The sequence below is a fragment of the Melanerpes formicivorus genome, unplaced genomic scaffold, assembly GCF_026170545.1.
Source record: "Melanerpes formicivorus ecotype bairdi unplaced genomic scaffold, bMelFor1.0.p_v2 SCAF_70, whole genome shotgun sequence".
Lineage (NCBI taxonomy): Eukaryota > Metazoa > Chordata > Aves > Piciformes > Picidae > Melanerpes > Melanerpes formicivorus.
The window spans coordinates 1,736,235-1,754,273 of NW_027142422.1; the positions used below are offsets into that span (position 1 = coordinate 1,736,235).

General features: G+C 42.9%; 1 protein-coding gene across 5 annotated transcripts in view; it reads right to left on the reverse strand.

Annotated features, from left to right (window-relative positions):
- Positions 1–18,039, reverse strand: part of FRMPD4 (FERM and PDZ domain containing 4) — a 286,650-nt gene that overhangs the window by 51,795 nt on the left and 216,816 nt on the right. For all 5 annotated transcript variants that reach the window (XM_068163129.1, XM_068163130.1, XM_068163128.1 and 2 more), the window contains exons 3-4: positions 15,836–15,996; positions 13,631–13,733 (exon numbers count right to left, since the gene is read on the reverse strand). In XM_068163129.1, coding sequence (XP_068019230.1) covers positions 13,631–13,733; positions 15,836–15,996 — 264 coding nt within the window. The remainder of the gene's footprint in view (positions 1–13,630; positions 13,734–15,835; positions 15,997–18,039) is intronic.

Genomic DNA, 18,039 nt, shown 5'->3' on the forward strand with positions numbered 1-18,039 from the left:
GCTGGGGAGAGGCCTTGAGCACAGCCCTGTGAGGAGAGGCTGAGGGAGCTGGGGTTGCTTAGCCTGGAGAAGAGGAGGCTCAAGAGAGACCTTCTTGCTCTCTACAACTACCTGAAGGGAGGTTGTAGCCAGGAGGGGGTTGGTCTCTTCTCCCAGGCAGCCAGCACCAGAACAAGAGGACACAGTCTCAAGCTGTGCCAGGGGAGGTTTAGGCTCAAGGTGAGGAGAAAGTTCTTCCCAGAAAGAGTAATTGGCCATTGGAATGTGCTGCCCAGGGAGGTGGTGGAGTCACTGTCCCTGGAGATGTTCAAGAGGGGATTAGATGTGGCACTTGAAGCCATAGTTTAGTTAGTCATGAGGTGTTGGGTGACAGGTTAGACTTGATGAACTCTGAGGTCTTTTCCAACCTTATTGATTGTAATAATGCATTGCTTGTCCAATAAAGAGCCCCTAAGACTTACACTAGCAAGCTGCACCCTCAGTAGATGTACTTCAGAGCATAAATGATACAATCTCCTCTTTCTATAGTAACAAAATGACTGCAAGAGACTGTGCTGAGTTCTCTTTCACTCACATATGCCAATAGGTGGTATGGCTCCCTCCCTAAACCCACAGCACTTTGTATGAATTATTAATGAACTCAAGAAGCCTGCTGGACACTGTAACATGACTATAATTGGTGTAGAAGACTCAAGAATCTGTTTCAATACTTTTAGTATCTTTACTGCCACATTTGTTCCAATATTTAATTAAAGGCTTTGAAGACAAACAGAATTTCAGATAAAATGCAGAACAAAAGGGTTATTTCTGGTCACAAAAGTGTAATTTCCATGTAAAATTGAGCAGTAAGGAGAATGACAAGAGGATAAAGCAGTATGAAGAAACTGGACTGCAAATTCAATTAATGGATACTCCTAATTTTTGTGCTGCCTTCCAAAACAGGTTGCTGCTATTGTTCTTGATAAACTCTTAGGCAGCTCATGTGTCCCTGTCAAGTCTCAGGCATGCTGTAATGACACACAGGAGTGAATACTGAGTAGAAAGACAATGTATGGACAAAGATTTCAGTGCAATGACTAAAGCTCATGACTCCCACAGCTTTTGGAAAACACAGATGACCTCAAGGATGTTAAACTACTTTAGCAACCCTGTTTTCCTCCCGAGAAGAGAAACTGTCTTTTTTAGAACTGCTCTCTGAGCAACAGACCTGCTGGAAAGCTAAGTGATCATCATAAAATGGGTAAGTTCTATGACATCAAATTACAACCTTTGCCTCTCCTAGAGTCCTGTTTGATTCATAAGCTGAACACATTTAGTTTTAACTAAATCTCCAACCAGGTTGAATTCCTCTGTCTAACAATAAAGACAGTGGACTGCAGGGATTTTTCCCTTGTGCAGTAAGTAAAATACATTAAGCTTTAGCCTGAGTGAAGAGGAATAAAAGCTAAGAGGACAACTAACATTTCAGCACACCCTATGTAAGAAATCTGCCTTTGGGGTATGGGAGGTTGAAGGCAACCTGGGTTTCTCTCTGAAGACTGTTTTGGTGTTTGCAGTCTCTATTTTGATATTCCTTACTTCTTGGTTTCTCAGAACCAGTTTCTCTTAGTTTCCCAGACAGTCCTTTGGGTGTCACCTGCTGTGAAATATGTATGATTCATCTTTCCCTTATTACTGTTGCTGAGAGGATGTTTCAAGTCAAGCAAAAAGTCAGAGAATGGGCATAAGCCTTAAAAAGGCTAAAGTGGAAACTAAAATGCTTCTCTTATTTTTCATGTGCTGCTTGCAATACATTGTTTTTCTACTCCATTCAGGCCACTGTTGGGTGACAAACAAAGGCACGAACCCCTTGCTGTATAGCAACAAGGCTCCAGAAATGCAGAGAGCAGAGAATCTCAGAAGTCCTCACACAAGTCCTTTATTGCTGCATTGTAGAATCCCCAGCACTGCAGAGTCTCAGAGTCCCACTTACAGAAGTAGTCCTGGAAGCCCTTAACAGACAAAGCAGCTAACAGAAGTCCTGAGCATATCCCTAGCAGCATCCCTATGCCAAAGCCCTTGCCAGAAGAAGTAGTGAGCTAACCGAAGCAGAAGTCCCTAACCAAAGCTCTAACCAAAGCTCTAACCAAAGGTAACTATTGCTCAGAGTGGCTGTTTCTTAGTTATCAATCCCTTGAACAGGTAAAATCCAACCACATACATAAGCTAAAATCTTTTCCCAATGAGAGGTGCCAGCATGTCAAGGAGGAGGCTTCTGCAGCACGTTGCAATCCAAGGGTGCCAACGTGAGGATGCTGTTCTTGGCACACAGGGAATGTTATTGTTTTGCTCATTGCAGCGTGCTAAGGAATCCTGCACCCTGCACGTGCCCAGCAGCTGCCTTCTGAACAGTGCCTGCAACAATAAATTACAGCTGATCAATCATCACACCTGAAGCCAGACCAGGAAGAGCTGATGAATCCCACAGAAACCTACTGTATTAAACTGTCTGTTGAAACATGCAATGTTTATAAAAGGTGGGTTTATTTTTAGCTATTTTTATTTTCTACTAGTTTTTGTCTCGGGTACTTTGTTTAATGCAAAACTGGTTTTGTCTTTGACCTTCCACTGTAACCCAGAGTCACCCCAATCACCAGTAATACTTAACTGAAAGATACCACATGCAAAAGAATCTTAGAACATGTAAATCCATTCCCCTCCTCTTTTGACTGGGGTTCTGATTGGGCATATCAGATAGAGTTAGATGTAGGCATTGGATCTCCTGGCAATTTTGGGAGTCCTTGCTGGATGTACTATTGCTAAATTAAATATATGATCCAATTTTGTGCTCTGATTTTTCTAGTCCATCAAACACCACAGAAATCCCTACAACACTTCTATTCTAACTGCAGCATATTATGAACTGCTAAGAGAGACTCTGAGTCACAAAATTATTCTTATTGGAGGGAAGCACAGAAAAGAGAGGACTTGCTAATGACAATCTTCAGCCTTTTGATCCTATTTTTCAGTATTTTTGAAAAAGCCTCGAAAAAATCCCCCAAAACCCAAAGCAAAAGCAAAGTTGTCCTTGCCAACACAAAAAGAGTTATAAAAATGTAAAGTCAACTCAACCAGGAGCCAGAGATCAAATTTTCTTACAGTGTGACTGAGTCCAGACATTTCTGAATCAGAAACCAGTTCAGATTTAGTTTTGTCAGGCCAGCATTCAGCCAGGTACTTCATGCTACTGGTTTTGTGATTTCCCCAGCTCCACAGACAACCTACAAGTTACTGGTGTCAAGCACTGACACCCTGACTGAAAGGCAACATTGCCATCACAGTTTGGGCATGAAATGGAAGTACAGAGATAGGTTTTGTAACTGGACCCTAATGTCATGAGGGACATCCACCTTATGGGTGCTTCAGCAGCCACCAATCTTCATTTTATTGTACTTCACAGATTAAATGTAGTCTGGGAAGTAAATAGGATTATGGTCTCAAAACCTAACTCTGAGAGTCAGGAAGCATGAAAAATACAGCATCAGAGGCAGAATAAGTTAGTGCTGTCTTCAGGAATTCCTGACTCAGCTTTCCATTGTACACTTAATTACAATTACACCAATGGACCATGAGCGACCAAGACCTCTCCATGACTCTTTGCACCGAGTAGGGTTTTACTCTTTATCTCCCTCTCACCCCAGGTAGTGCTGCTTCCACCTTAACAGGGAAAATCTGTGCTCCCTTACTGGCAAACATGGCATTGCACCACCTTTCAATCTGCCAGCTGCCCACAGAAGCCACATCCAGAAGGGCTTCAGACCTTGATGCATTAATGTTTTTAAATGCCATGGTTCAAGATTTTCTAAATGCTATTCAGCCTTGTTTTTTTTCCCTTCCACCTTCAATTCTCACAGTGCTATAAAACAGAAATGCACAGCACCACAGCACCAGTTATGCTAGCTTTGTTCTCTCCAATTTGAAAAGCAGGCAAGCTTTTGTAAAATGCACAAAACTCTTCAGACAGAGACACTGCCAGGAGCCTCTACAGAACTAACAGATGAAGTCTAAAGGCATTTCAAATTCAGGAAACTATACATTGCAAATGGCTCACAGTCTTTTCACCCTTCTCTCTCAGCAGTTTAAATTTCCTTTTACATCTCCTGCGAGCACTGGTGCATATAATACTGCCACTGCCAAAACATCATTCCTTAGGAGCAGGAGATTAACATCTTTCTGCCTTTCCCTGACACAAGGCACCTGTGGCAGACACAACCCTGCAAGGGTCAATTTACAAACCCATAAAAGCACGCTGTTTGCCTCTCAGTTCTTGACATCCCCTTTGCTGCCTTTCTACCAAGATACAGCATTTGGGTCTAATTTGCAGTAGCTGCAAGCCTTTTGCTTGATCCTGCCACCCACCTCTCAGTCTTTTGAAGAGACATTGTTCTGTCACCCTGAAACTATTCAGGCAGCAGATAAAAACCAGTTAGTATCTATGATCCAAATGCTGAGCACTGTCTCAGGACAAAAGGGAATGATGTTGCCATAACTGTCCACATTTTAACATAGGCTTTGACAAAACATTTTCCACCAGAGTAGCTTCATTAGCTGATGTGTACTGCATGAATCAGTCAGCACCTGACTGGCAGGATGAGGGACCTGTAAACTTCCCAGTGAGGGCAGAGACACAATTCTGAAATGGCAGAGCTGCTCTGTCAGCTTTGTGCATGCTGTGATGAAGACATCACTGTGATTTTCATACTTCACAGTCACTCCTTGCTGGCAGCCCCAGATGCACAGAACAGTCCTCTCCTGTGACCCCACACTGCTTCTCCGAGAACGGTGCTTCCCAAGCAAGCTCCTGAAATTGTCTCTGTCTTGTCCTCCTTCCTGCTTTCTGCTGACTGAACTGCTCCATATCACAGTGCTTGTCTTGTCTAAGCACAGCTGTCCTGCAGTAATGTCCCCAAGGCATCAATACAACCCACAGAATATTTAAGTACAAGAGCATGATGTGGAGGGCTGGTTTTCCCAACCTGATCTTTTCTAATTTGGCAATGTCTCATGGAGCTGGGAGAGAGAAAGCATGACATTGCTGTAGTCTGACACCTCCCCTCTAAGCCTCCTTGCCCCAAATACAAGACATGAGATTATTAGATACCTCCTGCTACATATTCCAATGGGAAGTAATCCTTTGATGCATGGGGCTTGCAGTGATAGCAGGAAGCAGGATAAACATCTATTGCAGAGCGTGAAATACAGAGAAAATCCGTCCTGTGGAAGGCTGAATTCATAATCAACTTAAAGCTGGGTGTTCATTTGTGTGACTTTACATGGAAACAATTAATTGGAAGCATTCACATCAGTGCATCTGGCTTCAAAGTAAATCCTCCATGCAGACGAGCCAACGCTTTTTAGTTGCATGAGAAGCAGTAAGCCTGCTTGTCAGAACAAGCTAGTAAGAGTAACATTTGCTGGTTCACATCAGAAGAAGGCATTTAGTACAGTTGCTTATGCTTTGAGCACAGCTGCTCCACATCTCTGTCTGTATCCTTGTATTCAGTTACCATAAAGCAACTTATTCCAGAACACCTGACCTCAAATTCATCAGAGCTGACTCCTCTTCCTAGACAGTACCAGCGAGGTGATGACACAACACTTACACACCTCAAGCCTTGGAATTTCCAAAGAGGCCTACACTTGCTAACTCCAGGGGGCATCCACAACAGTGAACATGAAAACAAACTTATCCATTAGGTTCTCATCATTCTAAACGTTTCAATTATTGAGCCCAAGCCTATCTAAGGCATCACCCAACCTTCTGCTAAGAGCAGAGCAAGGACACAAGAGTGCAGGCTTTCACAGATACAACCCATCTAAAAGGCAACAGTTCTCACGGACGGTATTGATCTTAACAGTAACAAATAATATCTCTATACCACTTCCCTCTTAACTCTTACAGGCCTTTGAAAAGGTGGTCAAGCCTTTCTGAAACCATATTACAGATTAATGATCAAAATCTAGAGAAATCGGAGGCGGTTGCGGAGGTGGTTGGGGCGCAGGGAGCGGCGGTTGTGTCAGGATCTCAGGTAGTGATAGAACTAGGGGGAATGGAATGAAGCTGGAGGTGGGGAGATTCAGGCTAGATGTGAGGAGGAGGTTCTTCACCATGAGAGTGGTGAGACCCTGGAATGGGTTGTCCAGGGAGGTGGTCGAGGCCCCGTCCGTCCCTGGGGGTGTTTAAGACCAGGCTGGATGAGGCTCTGGCCAGGCTGATCTAGTGTGGGGTGTCCCTGCCCATGGCAGGGGGGTTGGAACTAGATGATCCTTGTGGTCCCTTCCAACCCTGAATGAAACTATGAAACTATGAAACTATGAAATCTGAATTGTCTCTCAGCGTATTAGCTCCAGCACCAGAAGCACCACCACAGGGCAGCCAAGAATAAAAGCAGACAGTATTAAATCTGTGCCCTCACAGCTAGGCTGCAGCTGCTGGTTTAAAGTACTTAAGTTATCCCTGTATTATGTTGCAGAAACATCTCCAAAGTTAGAAGATAGACATCTAACAACGTCCCTCAAGAAAGAAAGGAGCTTAGTTCTCATATCCTGACTCCCAGCTCTATGTCTGGGACAGCTTGTTATACAAAGCTAATTAAATGCCCTGGCAGAAAGCTCATCTCCATTGAAGTCACTTGTACAATACAGAGAATTTGCTCCAATGTTTTGTCCCTCTGTTCAGCATCATGTACCTAAATCCCAGAACACTGGCAATTCATACATCAAGGTCTGAAACAAAATGTATTTGAGCTCATCAAAATGAAAAAGCCTTTGAGACAGTTCCCCACAACATTCTTCTCTCTGTACTGGAGAGAGACAGATTTGATGGTGTTCTGTTCAGTCTATAAGGAATTGGTGGGATGGTCACATTCAGAGCATAGTGGTCAATGACCTTCTGCCCAGAAGGTAGAGAGACAGATTTGATGGTGTTCTGTTCAGCATATAAGGAATTGGTGGGATGGTCACATTCAGAGCATAGTGGTCAATGACCTTCTGCCCAGAAGGTACTGAGTGACAAGTGTCCCTCATGTGTCTACACTGGGAGTAGTGCTGTTTAATACCTTCATCAGAGATGTAGGCAGTGGGATCGAGTGCACCATCAGCAACTTTGCAGATGACAGCAAGCTAAACTCTCCAACTGTCATCCAGAGGGACATGGATGAGCTTGAGAAGTGAGCCTGTGTGAATCTCATCAGGATCAGCAAGGCCAAGTGCAAAGTCCTACAACTGGGTCAGAGCAATCCTTGGTACCAATACAGGCTGGAAGATGAAGGCATTGAGAGTAGCCCTGCAGAGAGGGACGTGGGAGGTAGTGGCAGATGAAAAGCTGGACATGAGCCAGCAGTGTGGAGATTTAGACTAGATTTTCTACAGTGAGGCCACCCCATTGAAATACTGTCACAGGTTGCTAAGAGAGGTGGTGGATGCCCCATCCCTGGAAACCTTCAAGCTCAGGCTGGACTGCATTCTGTGCAGGGCAGGGGAGTTGGATTAAATGACCTCTAAAGGTCTGTTCCAGCCCAACACATTCCATGAAAATTGCTTGATCCAATATATGAAACAGTCTAAGCCTAGAGACAAAAATTACATTTGAAAAGTGCTATTTTCAGCTGCTGCAAGAAGACAATGATGACAGGCACTGCCACTGAGCTCCCTTTTGCACGTGTTTAGCTCTGATGGTGCAGAGAAAGCAGTCTAGTCCCCTAACACACAGTCAAATGGCAGCTACAGAATCCTCATCCACTCCACAATGATGGCGAGAAGAGCCAGCATTGATCAAATTCATGGAAGCATTTAAAATGCAACACACAGTCTGTAATCCTGGAGGCTTCTTTCTCCCCAGTCTTAAGGTAAGCCAAAATTAAGACAGAAATTCTACTGCAGAACTGGAAGAATCCTCCAGATCTTCCTGATGAAAACTTACAGTGACATTAATTGCAAAAGCAAGAGTTATTTCAGCAGTGTTCTCTTAAAGTCATTTCTCTTAAACAGAAAATACAACCAACAAAAAAGAAAAGCCCTTAATGAATTTCACCTTTTGCAGTTCTTGCTTTGCAATTAAAGCCTTTGACTGGAATTCCACAGAACGTCAAATACTAATTTACTGCTGCTATGGTTTCCAGGAGCGGACTAATCCAGCCTAATTTAGCAACCTGGGTTTCTATTCTAAGATAATTTTCTGTGCTCCTGCATAAATAAAGCTTTCTGAAACAGGGCACTTCATTCCCAAAGAAGTATCTCGGATAGATTCACCCTCTTTGGGTGCCTGTCTCTCCTCACCAGCTGCCTGGGTATCTATTTTAGTTGAAATGTAAACAAAACACCACTGCTTTGTGACCTACCCATCCATTAACATTTCAATAAAGCATCTTGCTGAATACAATGACATTTTACACAGGTTGGGATCCTGGCAGACTAATGCATATGACTAAGTATAATCTAAAATAATCAAGTAATTATTGTTATAGAAAATACCTATAAATATGATATGCAGTACATGGTTTGTTAGATAGAGTTTAAAGGAAGGTTTGGATTGTTAAGCTGATTCTTAAAAACCATGCAGAGTAAACATTAACCAATGATAATGATGTTGAGTTGCTGGAAGGTGTCCAGAGCAGGGCAACAAAGCTGGGGAGGGGTCTGGAGCACAGCCCTGTGAGGAGAGGCTGAGGGAGCTGGGGTTGCTTAGCCTGGAGAAGAGGAGGCTCAGGGAAGACCTTCTTGCTCTCTACAACTACCTGAAGGGAGGTTGTAGCCAGGTGGGGGGTGGTCTCTTCTCCCAGGTAACCAGCACCAGAACAAGAGGACACAGTCTCAAGTTGTGCCAGGGGAGGTTTAGGCTGGATGTTAGGAAGAAATTCTTCCCAGCAAGAGAGGTTGGTCATTGGAATGTGCTGCCCAGGGAGGTGGTGGAGTCACCATCCCTGGAGGTGTTTAAAGAAGAGACTGGATGAGGCACTTGGTGCCATGGTTTAGTTGATCAGATGGTGTTGGGTGACAGGTTGGACTTGATGAACTTGAAGGCCTTTTCCAATCTGGTTAATTCTGTATTCTGAAATACATGCACCTCTGAACAACCAATCAATTGATAGTACATCAATACACCTAACTAATATGCTCATTTTGCATACACACACACCAAAAATTGCTGCATTGTGGAATGACCTCAGAGTGCTTACTGTTCAGTGTGTGTGAAAAGCTTTAAGTCACAAACTCTCCATAAGCAGCAAGAGAAAACCAGGAAAAGTAGTTCCTGCTACAATTTTGAGCCAACTGCACTTCAAATACATCTTACTTCTTTAGCATTCTGCTCATTTGCTCCTTGCCTGACTGTAATCATACATTTAGAAAATGGAGCTTGTTTCTTCCTCTTTTTCCAGCTTCAATAACATTCTGTTTTGAATGGACCACATCTAGACTGCAGCCACACGTGGCACTCGTAAAGGTGACCTCTCTTTGCAAGGGAAGCCATAAACATGACTTCTGGGTTTGTGCTTGAAAACATCTCAAGAGAACATAATATGGTGCAAAAGCCATTCCACATTCCCCAGAAATGATGAGTCCTTTCTGCATTTTGTCTGCAAACCATACTGCATTCATACTGCTGCCACCTTGGCTTTCGAAGGGCAACTTCAACAATAATTAAGTGTTGCCAGTTGTGCTGCTTTGAGCTTTAACTGGAGTTTAAAAGCTCAAAGGGTAACAGGTTGAGATTCCTCCCCCCCATCCTCACCCCTTCCTGGTAAGGTAAACCAAAAAAAAAATCAGGTAGGGGAAAGGAGAGGTAAAATTCACAAAAGAAATGGCCTGGAATTGATTTGGAAGTGCAAGAGGTCATTTTTTAAACTATATATATATATATATATATATATCAAAACCAGGGAGTGTTTACAAAGGTAAGGGATAAGGATAAATAGGAATATATACAAAACTAAGCCTGGACAGCCTTGCATTCCCTGGATGTAAGTGGATTCAGTCCTTTAGGATGCAGCTTGGAAAGTAGGCACTGACCATGTGGTCAGTGCAGGAAGCAGCAGATGATGATTTCTCTTGAGCAGGCAAGGCAAGAAAAGAGAGAGCAGTATAAAGATGTCCACCCTTTTTACAGGCTTGCTGGACAGAAAGGGGGAGTGGAATGGACCACCTTTGACCCAGGGGACCCCTGCTCCTGGGAGGGGGAAAACCAAGTATCTCTCTGCCCATCTGGATCAAGTTTCTTTTGTCCACTTGGGAGCTGGGTTCTTTCAGCCCCCACCAGGGATGGGTGTAACCCAGCACACCAGTAAAGCAGAGCCAAACGACTTAGATGGATGAGAATGACCTACAGGGGATATTCATACTGAGTATCTCTGCTGATCTCCAGATCCGACACTGCTTAGGGCACACCAGTATCCCTCAGTTCCTAAAAACCAGAATCTTCCACTGGGTTCTTGTTCAGCACTACGCCCTGGAGTCGGCAGAGGTGGCCTTAATACAGTTTTCTAATTAAGGAAGCTTATTTTCAGTAATGAATGCTCAAACAGCACACACATAATTAAAATATTACAACCCAATAAAGAGACAATGTGAACATTTCTGTATTATGTACTCCCTTTATCTTCCTTAATTTTCCTGTAGTAAAACTATTACACAAAAGGGACTTGCTTGAAAGACCAGTCTATTTCTAACCCTGCAAGAGGAAAAAGTACACAAGGCATTTGGAGCTCATAGCAAAAGAGCTGAATTAAAAAACCACAAGTTAACTGAAAAAAATTGCTCTGACTCCCTTTGTGGGAAATGGAGAAATCAAACAACTTCACTGCTCAGGGAGATGCCTTTTCCCAATGGAAAAAACATAATAGGTAATGAACAAAGCATAGAATCACAGAATCAGTCAGGACTGGAAGGGACCACAAGGATCATCTAGCTCCAACCCCCCTGCCATGGGCAGGGACACCCCACACTAGATCAGCCTGGCCAGAGCCTCATCCAACCTGGGCTTAAACACCTCCATGGATGGGGCCTCAACCACCTCCCTGGACAACCCATTCCAGGGCTTCACCACACTCACGGGGAAGAACTTCCTCCTCAAGTTCAGCCTGAATCTCCCCACCTCCAGCTTCATTCCTTTCCCCCTAGTCCTATCACTACCTCATATCCCCAGCCTTCTTGTAGGCCCCCTTCAGCTACTGGAAGGCCATTTTTCAGCTACCATTCTTGCTGGACAGTCTGATTTTCAATCGTGGCAAGGTTTGCCACTCTGGTCTCTGAGCTTAGTGGTAGAATTTAGGGAACTGAAGTAAACAAAAACCGAATTAGGGATTGCTGAGGCTAGGGGAACATCACAAGTCCACAGGGCTAAACAGGATTGCTTCTAAGGCTTCCAAGGTAGTTGGCTCATGTCTGGTAGAAACTGCTTGCTATCGTCTTTGAAAGGCTACTGATTAAGAACTGAAACATCTGCCCAGTGTGGTTGTGAGAGCTCCATCTTTGGAGCTATTAAATAGGTGGTGAGCAGCCACATCTAACATTGCCATTAGCTTGCTATGAGTGAGAGGTTAGACTGGATGACCTCCAGAAATCCCACCCCAGTTATCCTATGAGTGTGTGACTATGCCTGTTTCCTAACCTATGCAGCTGAAACATATTCACTGCTTCCAACTACCAGTTGGAGAACAAGACTGCAAAATTGCTTCCACACTCACTGAAAACTGAAAGCAAGCCTTTTCAAAGGTACAGATGTAGCTAACTCATATGAAAACCTTGTATGATACAGAGGGGAATCATTATTTCATTGGTGTAAAACCTTGCTTCTGGTGTCAGGACTACAGAGTGACAGCATCTAATAATTCCAAGTGTCCCCACTGACATGGAAAGAAAGCTCTTCATTTCAAATGCTGTAATATACAGCATTGCACTCTGAGTCTCAGCAAAGAATGACTCTCTGTCAAAATCCCCAGAGCAGGTAGATTTTTGAGAGCAGAGGTAGAATTGCAGTGTAAAAAAAGTGTCGTTAAAGGCTTCCCCTTGGATGGGACAACACTTCATTTTAAATGCTGCCTATGCAGCCAGTGTAATTGCAAGAGTGAAATTCTTATTCAGTTTCTCATCAGAAGGCAGACAGAGAATGAGCCACACAATGAAGTCAGTTTGTCTCAGGCCTAATCAGTCTGTTTTCCTTGCAACTATTACATGTTGCTGGCAGCAGCGAAATGAGATAGAGATCACAGTTCTGATTACTTATCTAGCAAAGAATTAGAGAAAGAATGAAGACTGCAATATGATTGCTTTGAGAAGAAACAAAGACATCAAAAATGAGTTTAAGACCATTTGTGAGGCTTACACTGATCGTCAATAAAGAGCATTGGACAGAAATTTGTTATGAACGGGACAGTTCCTACAGGTCACGGAGTGTCTGTCACAAGAAACAAGAGGGTCAAAGTCCCCTCTTATCTTACTCTGCTTCTGCTTTTTGACTTACAGGTTAACACCTTCTGAAAATCTGAAAATATATTGTATTTTGTCCAAACACAAGCAGCACAGACAAAGGGATCAGTGCTGCTGTATCTCCTGTGGAAGTCTGCTTCATAGCGGGAAACGAGCACCCACTTGCTCAAACTGTGACCTTTAAGAGGAGTACAACTGTCATGGCACCTCCTGCCCAAATTTCTGGGAGCAAACCTAACTTTTCCAAATCCCATGGATAACACTGACCACACTGACAGCTACCAGTTCTGAGGAGAGGCATCTGCACAGGTTACTGCACAGAGGAACAGCCAGGAACCAGCTAGATCCACAAGCTCAGAATCTACGCCAATGAGAAGCAAAAAGCAGGAACCAAAGTGGTGTCCATCAGCCAGGCTACTGGAATTTAATCATTTTTGTATTTAACTTTTAATTACCATCATTTTTCCATGCCATGCACTAACATTTCCTGTTATTCAAAATGCAAAACTTGTGATTTGAACCACATCACATCTTCTACATCCTGAGCATATCAGTCCCTGTCCATTCTTTCCTTCTACATCCCACTGCAAATATTGACATTTCTCCTTTCCTGTACTCTCCACAGTCCCTTGTTTTCTGCCTCCTGTCTACACAGTCCTACCTGTTCTGTTCACATGAACCCATATACCTGTAATCTACCCAAATGCTCTTTGAGTTTTCCTACATATTCCCATTTACATGCACCCATCTGCTCTCAAAAAATCACCCTACTACATTTTCTTTCCTCTTCACATAAGACAGACCTGACTCAGCTTCAAGCTAAAAAGAAGGGGGGAAAACGTAATAGAGCAACAGTGATAGGAGATGCTCCAGGAATTACATTTTCAACAACCCATACCAAAAGCAAATACCAGGAGGATGCTCCTCCTCCTCCTCCTCCTCTCTTGCTATCCAAGTATTTTGGAGCTGTTCCAATATCATACTTTTTCAGCTACCCTGAGGACATCTAAGAGGACACTTCATTCCAGTGCTAAAATGCTTCTTCCTTACTGCTCAGATTATTTTCTCCTTCCTCAGCCACGAGAAGGCGAGACTCACTGTATTATCAAATGACTGCACAGGCAATAAGCCACTGGGTTCATAGTTTAAGTGACAGGACATCAACTACCTGACAAGGTCGATGACTCTCTCCCTTGGAGCAGTGCTGACTGGCTCATCATTAATCATTATGATCTGATCCCCTGGTATAAGCTTTCCTTCAGAGGGGCCGCCTGGAGATAAAGGAAAAAAAAAGGAAGGAAGAAAAAGAAGCAAGCACAGGTTAGCAGATCAGGGGAAATGCACAGACACACTCTGTTGGTCACACACAGGCAATGGGGTTTGCTTCAACTAATGGCACGTTTAACACTAACACTGTTTCTGACATTGCCACTACTTCCTTACCAGGGAAAGCTTCAAAACCAGTGGCTTGGCAGCTTCTACCAAAGTGCTTCAAGTTAAGTTCCAAACACACATCTAGCCACCTAGAATTCATGACTTGGTTTTCTGCAGGGCCAAAGAGCCTGTAAAAGGTAGCCTAATTCAACCTCTAAGGTGTGAGCAGCCATATCTCACTCATCCCTAATCAATGTTTGTCTGACATTCTTATAAGACTATCCTGAGAATGCCTCCTTTTCCTGTAAAGAACCCACCCTGTGTAACTACTGTAAAGATCAGCAAGTCTTTTTCCCCACTGTCTATACCACACATACACTGTAACACTACAGAGTATTTTATTCCTCTTTCCTGAAGCATCACTTACATATTTTTAAGTCATTTGGAGGTCTCTCCTCTGACTTTTCTGTTCTGGGCAAAACAAACCTGTTTCCTTCAGTCTGAAGCCACTAAGTGCCTATAACTCCAACCTCTGAGTGTCTTTTCTTCTGGATTCCTACCACTAGATGAACACAAGTTTTTACACACCTCCAAAAGCACTGCTGCTTTCAGCTGGGAATGGATATTTAGCATTACTCTGAGCAGACAATCAGACACATATGTGTCTGCGTGCTTTGGATTCTGACACTGCTGAAATGTGTACTGAGTTTATGGTTTATAAAGTGAACAATAACACTTTACTTCTCAGCACAGTTACATGCACAGAAGAGGGTATGACAGCACAACTGCTAGGGAAAAGATATATTCTCTGCAGTCTTCTGCCTTTAAACTCTGCAATGGTGACACATAAAAACATAAGAGTATTATCAATTTGAAGAGAAAGTCTTAGAATAAAATGTTTCAGTGTCAAAACTAATTCATTTAACAACTGAGCTAAGGCTGCTCCTTTCCTCTCTTTGGTTTGAAAACCTTACTTCACTTATATATCCAGCATAAGGGGATACAAACCCATACAGCAGGATGTCATCCTCAGCTCATCCTTCCTCCCTTTCACTAGCAATAGAATAAACACCTTTTCCAAACTGAACTTTCACGTAACACTATATTATTGCTAACCTGGAAGAACAGAGCTGTTTGGCTCTAGTTCAAATATTAGCTACACTGCTCACTTCATCTGAAAGCAATACAAATATAATCAATGCACACACGCGGGTAAATGACATCAGAACTTCACAGAGTCAATTTTGCCTCTCCTCTGTTCTCTGTGGGTGTTCCAGAGAACATATTGAACAAGAGCAGTTAAATCCCTGCCCTTGGCTCCCAGGCAATTTGATGTAACAACTGAACTTTTAAGCATAGAGAGCAGGAGCCCAATAGTGGGGAGACTGATTAGTCCCACATAGCTTCAAAAACATCACAAACCTCACTAATTTTCACTCCAGCTGTTTAGAGATCTATTTTGGCCTGGCTTTGTGCCACACAGTTACACAGAAGTATCCATTTAAGAAAGCAGCAGTCATAACATCCTCTTGTTTTAAACCAAATATTATAATTAGAGCCAAGTAGTACGGTTAGAAATCTCCTTGTCCTTGAAAAGATGATTAAAAGAATGAAAAATGTGTGAGTTTCAATCTGGCAACTCAACATACCTCGTGCAAACTGATTCAGTGGCAATGAAGGTGACATCAAACCAATATAAACATAACAGGGAGAAGACCTCCTTTCCATGAATGAAGTGGGTCAAGTTTTTTTTCAGGCAAACAATAGCAATGGCTCTGAGCAATGCCCTAAAGGAGGCTTTCTGTTAGCACATTTACATAACATTCAGAAATGAGTGCAAGGAGAGAAACCCCTGGGTAATACCAGGCTTAAAGTCCTAGCAAGCCGTTGTGATTACTTTGTTTGCCTGAGCATTTTAACAGCATTCAAACTTTCAACTCCACGCCGCTTCAGCAGATTAAATCCGAGTTCACTTCTGGGTCAGTTGGAGAGAACATACCTGGTGTGACCGAGCGCACAACAACTGGCTTTTCACTACCAGCCACAAACCCAAATCCTAGCACAGGATCCCTCCTCATTTCCACTTTCCGAGGGGCTGGAGGGGTTATTTGGCAGCTCTCTATTCGAGGGTCTTCAAATGTGGCTGATTGTGTCATGTGACTGTGAAAAAACATAAAAGATGGAAAAGGAAAACAAAACATTAAACCATGATTTTGTGGTCTCTGCTTGAGCCAAGCAATTTCTGCAGCGATATGAGATGAATACCTGAAATGTTCTCACTACAGAAACTAAAACATCAACTTAATAATTTTCCTATTAGATTTCCTCATACATAAAGCAATAACGCTGCTGGCAGGTTTCGAATGCTAATCAATAGGATCAACAATAAAGAGGTCTCTCTTTGACAGCATATATTTAATCATACCCCACACGTGTAAGAAAAATAACCCAACACTGAAGCCTTTTGCCACCTGTGCTTGAATTTTTCATCCTTCATTTTAGGGAACAGAGAAATAATAGAGTGACCCACTCAAAATGGAAAGCATCACAATTCCTGAGAGCCTGCCTGCCTTTTACAAGAAGAGAGGACACATTTAGATTAGGGTTTCTAAAGTGTTAAGCAAGTTTCCGAGCTCAGCAGGCTACCTAAGGCACAGCATTATGTTTACTACTTGAGTCAGGGCTCCAAAGTCACTCCAGATGGTTGGGGGGGGGGAAGGAGGGGAAAAAGATATATCTAAATCTATAGATATATGTAAAGAAAAAAACATAAAGAAAATGTATTTATCAGCCATTACTAAAATACTTTACTCTCAGCTACAGTCTCATGATGAAGCTTATTGTACCTAGAAGAAGAAAAAAATATCTCATGGTTGCAGGGCAAGATCTTGATTTTTTCAAGCAGAAAATAAAAGGTATGAAATTTATCCACTGTCACTGATCTATGGCAGAGGTCATGCTTTAAAAGAATAAAGACTTCCACATTAACATTAATAAACACTGAAAGGTGACTGATGCTGTATGCAGCCTGACCTGGAACACACTTTGTGTTTCCCACCTAATGCCTGATCACCTAATTCACCTAGTGCTGACTCACAGCTACCAGTTCCCAGTGCTGGTTAGACAGACAGACAGACAACTCACTCGAGTGTCACACTCTTCCAAATTCTGTTAACTGAACTCACATGATTTTGGAAACCTACTCATCACTGCAGACAAGAAGCAATACCTGGTCAGCATAGCATGAGTAAAGACTATAGCTCATGGCATCAAGTCATTGCAGTCTTGGCAGAGCTCAGACAGGATCTGCTCCAGGCTGCCTGGCCAAGAGTTAACTCTGTATCTTTAAGAGACTGTAAATCTGCAGCTGCTGAACTACGTCCAGCTCTTGGTGCATAAACGGAGTAGACAAACAGAGCCAAGTCCCAATCCCATCTGCAAAGAGGACACAGGCTCCTGCACTGAAAGGATGGCCTGGTGCCCAACCTAAGAATGTCACATATGACATCAGAGGCAGATGTCCTAGGCAGTATCATCAGTTTTAAAGTTGGGTCTCCTCACAAATAATTAACAGTATGAATATCAAGTAACTTTCCTCTATCCTTGATAGTCTTACATATAAAATGTTATGAGTTATGGTGCATCCCATGTGACCAGAACTGCTGCTCTCACCTTCTGTGCCTTTTCCACCTTCAAACACAATTCCCTGAGCCCCAGACACTTGGGCCGTAAAGAGAAATGCATCATTTCTAGATCTGTTTTCAGCATCAATGACATGCAAAAACTTCTCTGATCCTTCTCCAACACATACACCTCGAGCATGACATTGATTTTCATTCTCTCTATGGCCTGCTTCTATTACTGATACACACAAGGGCAGCAAAATCTCAGTAAACTCTCACTGGGAGCTTATTCCTAGGACTGGATTTTTCTAGGGCTTTTCTTCAAGGAAACTTTCTATCCCCAACACGAGATTCAGTCTGCCTAAGAATAACACACTACCTTTTTATGCATATGATCAGAGGTGGCAGAAGCTATAAAAATAGGAGAGAGAAATCTCTGTGCTCTCCTAGTATCTGCATAAGGTCAAGTCAGCAAATGTATTTTCTTTCAGTGGGTATCACATCTGATGCTGCATTCTCCTCCTCCTCCTGCACCTCCACTCTTTGTAAAATAATTGTAGATAATTTATCATTATTTTTA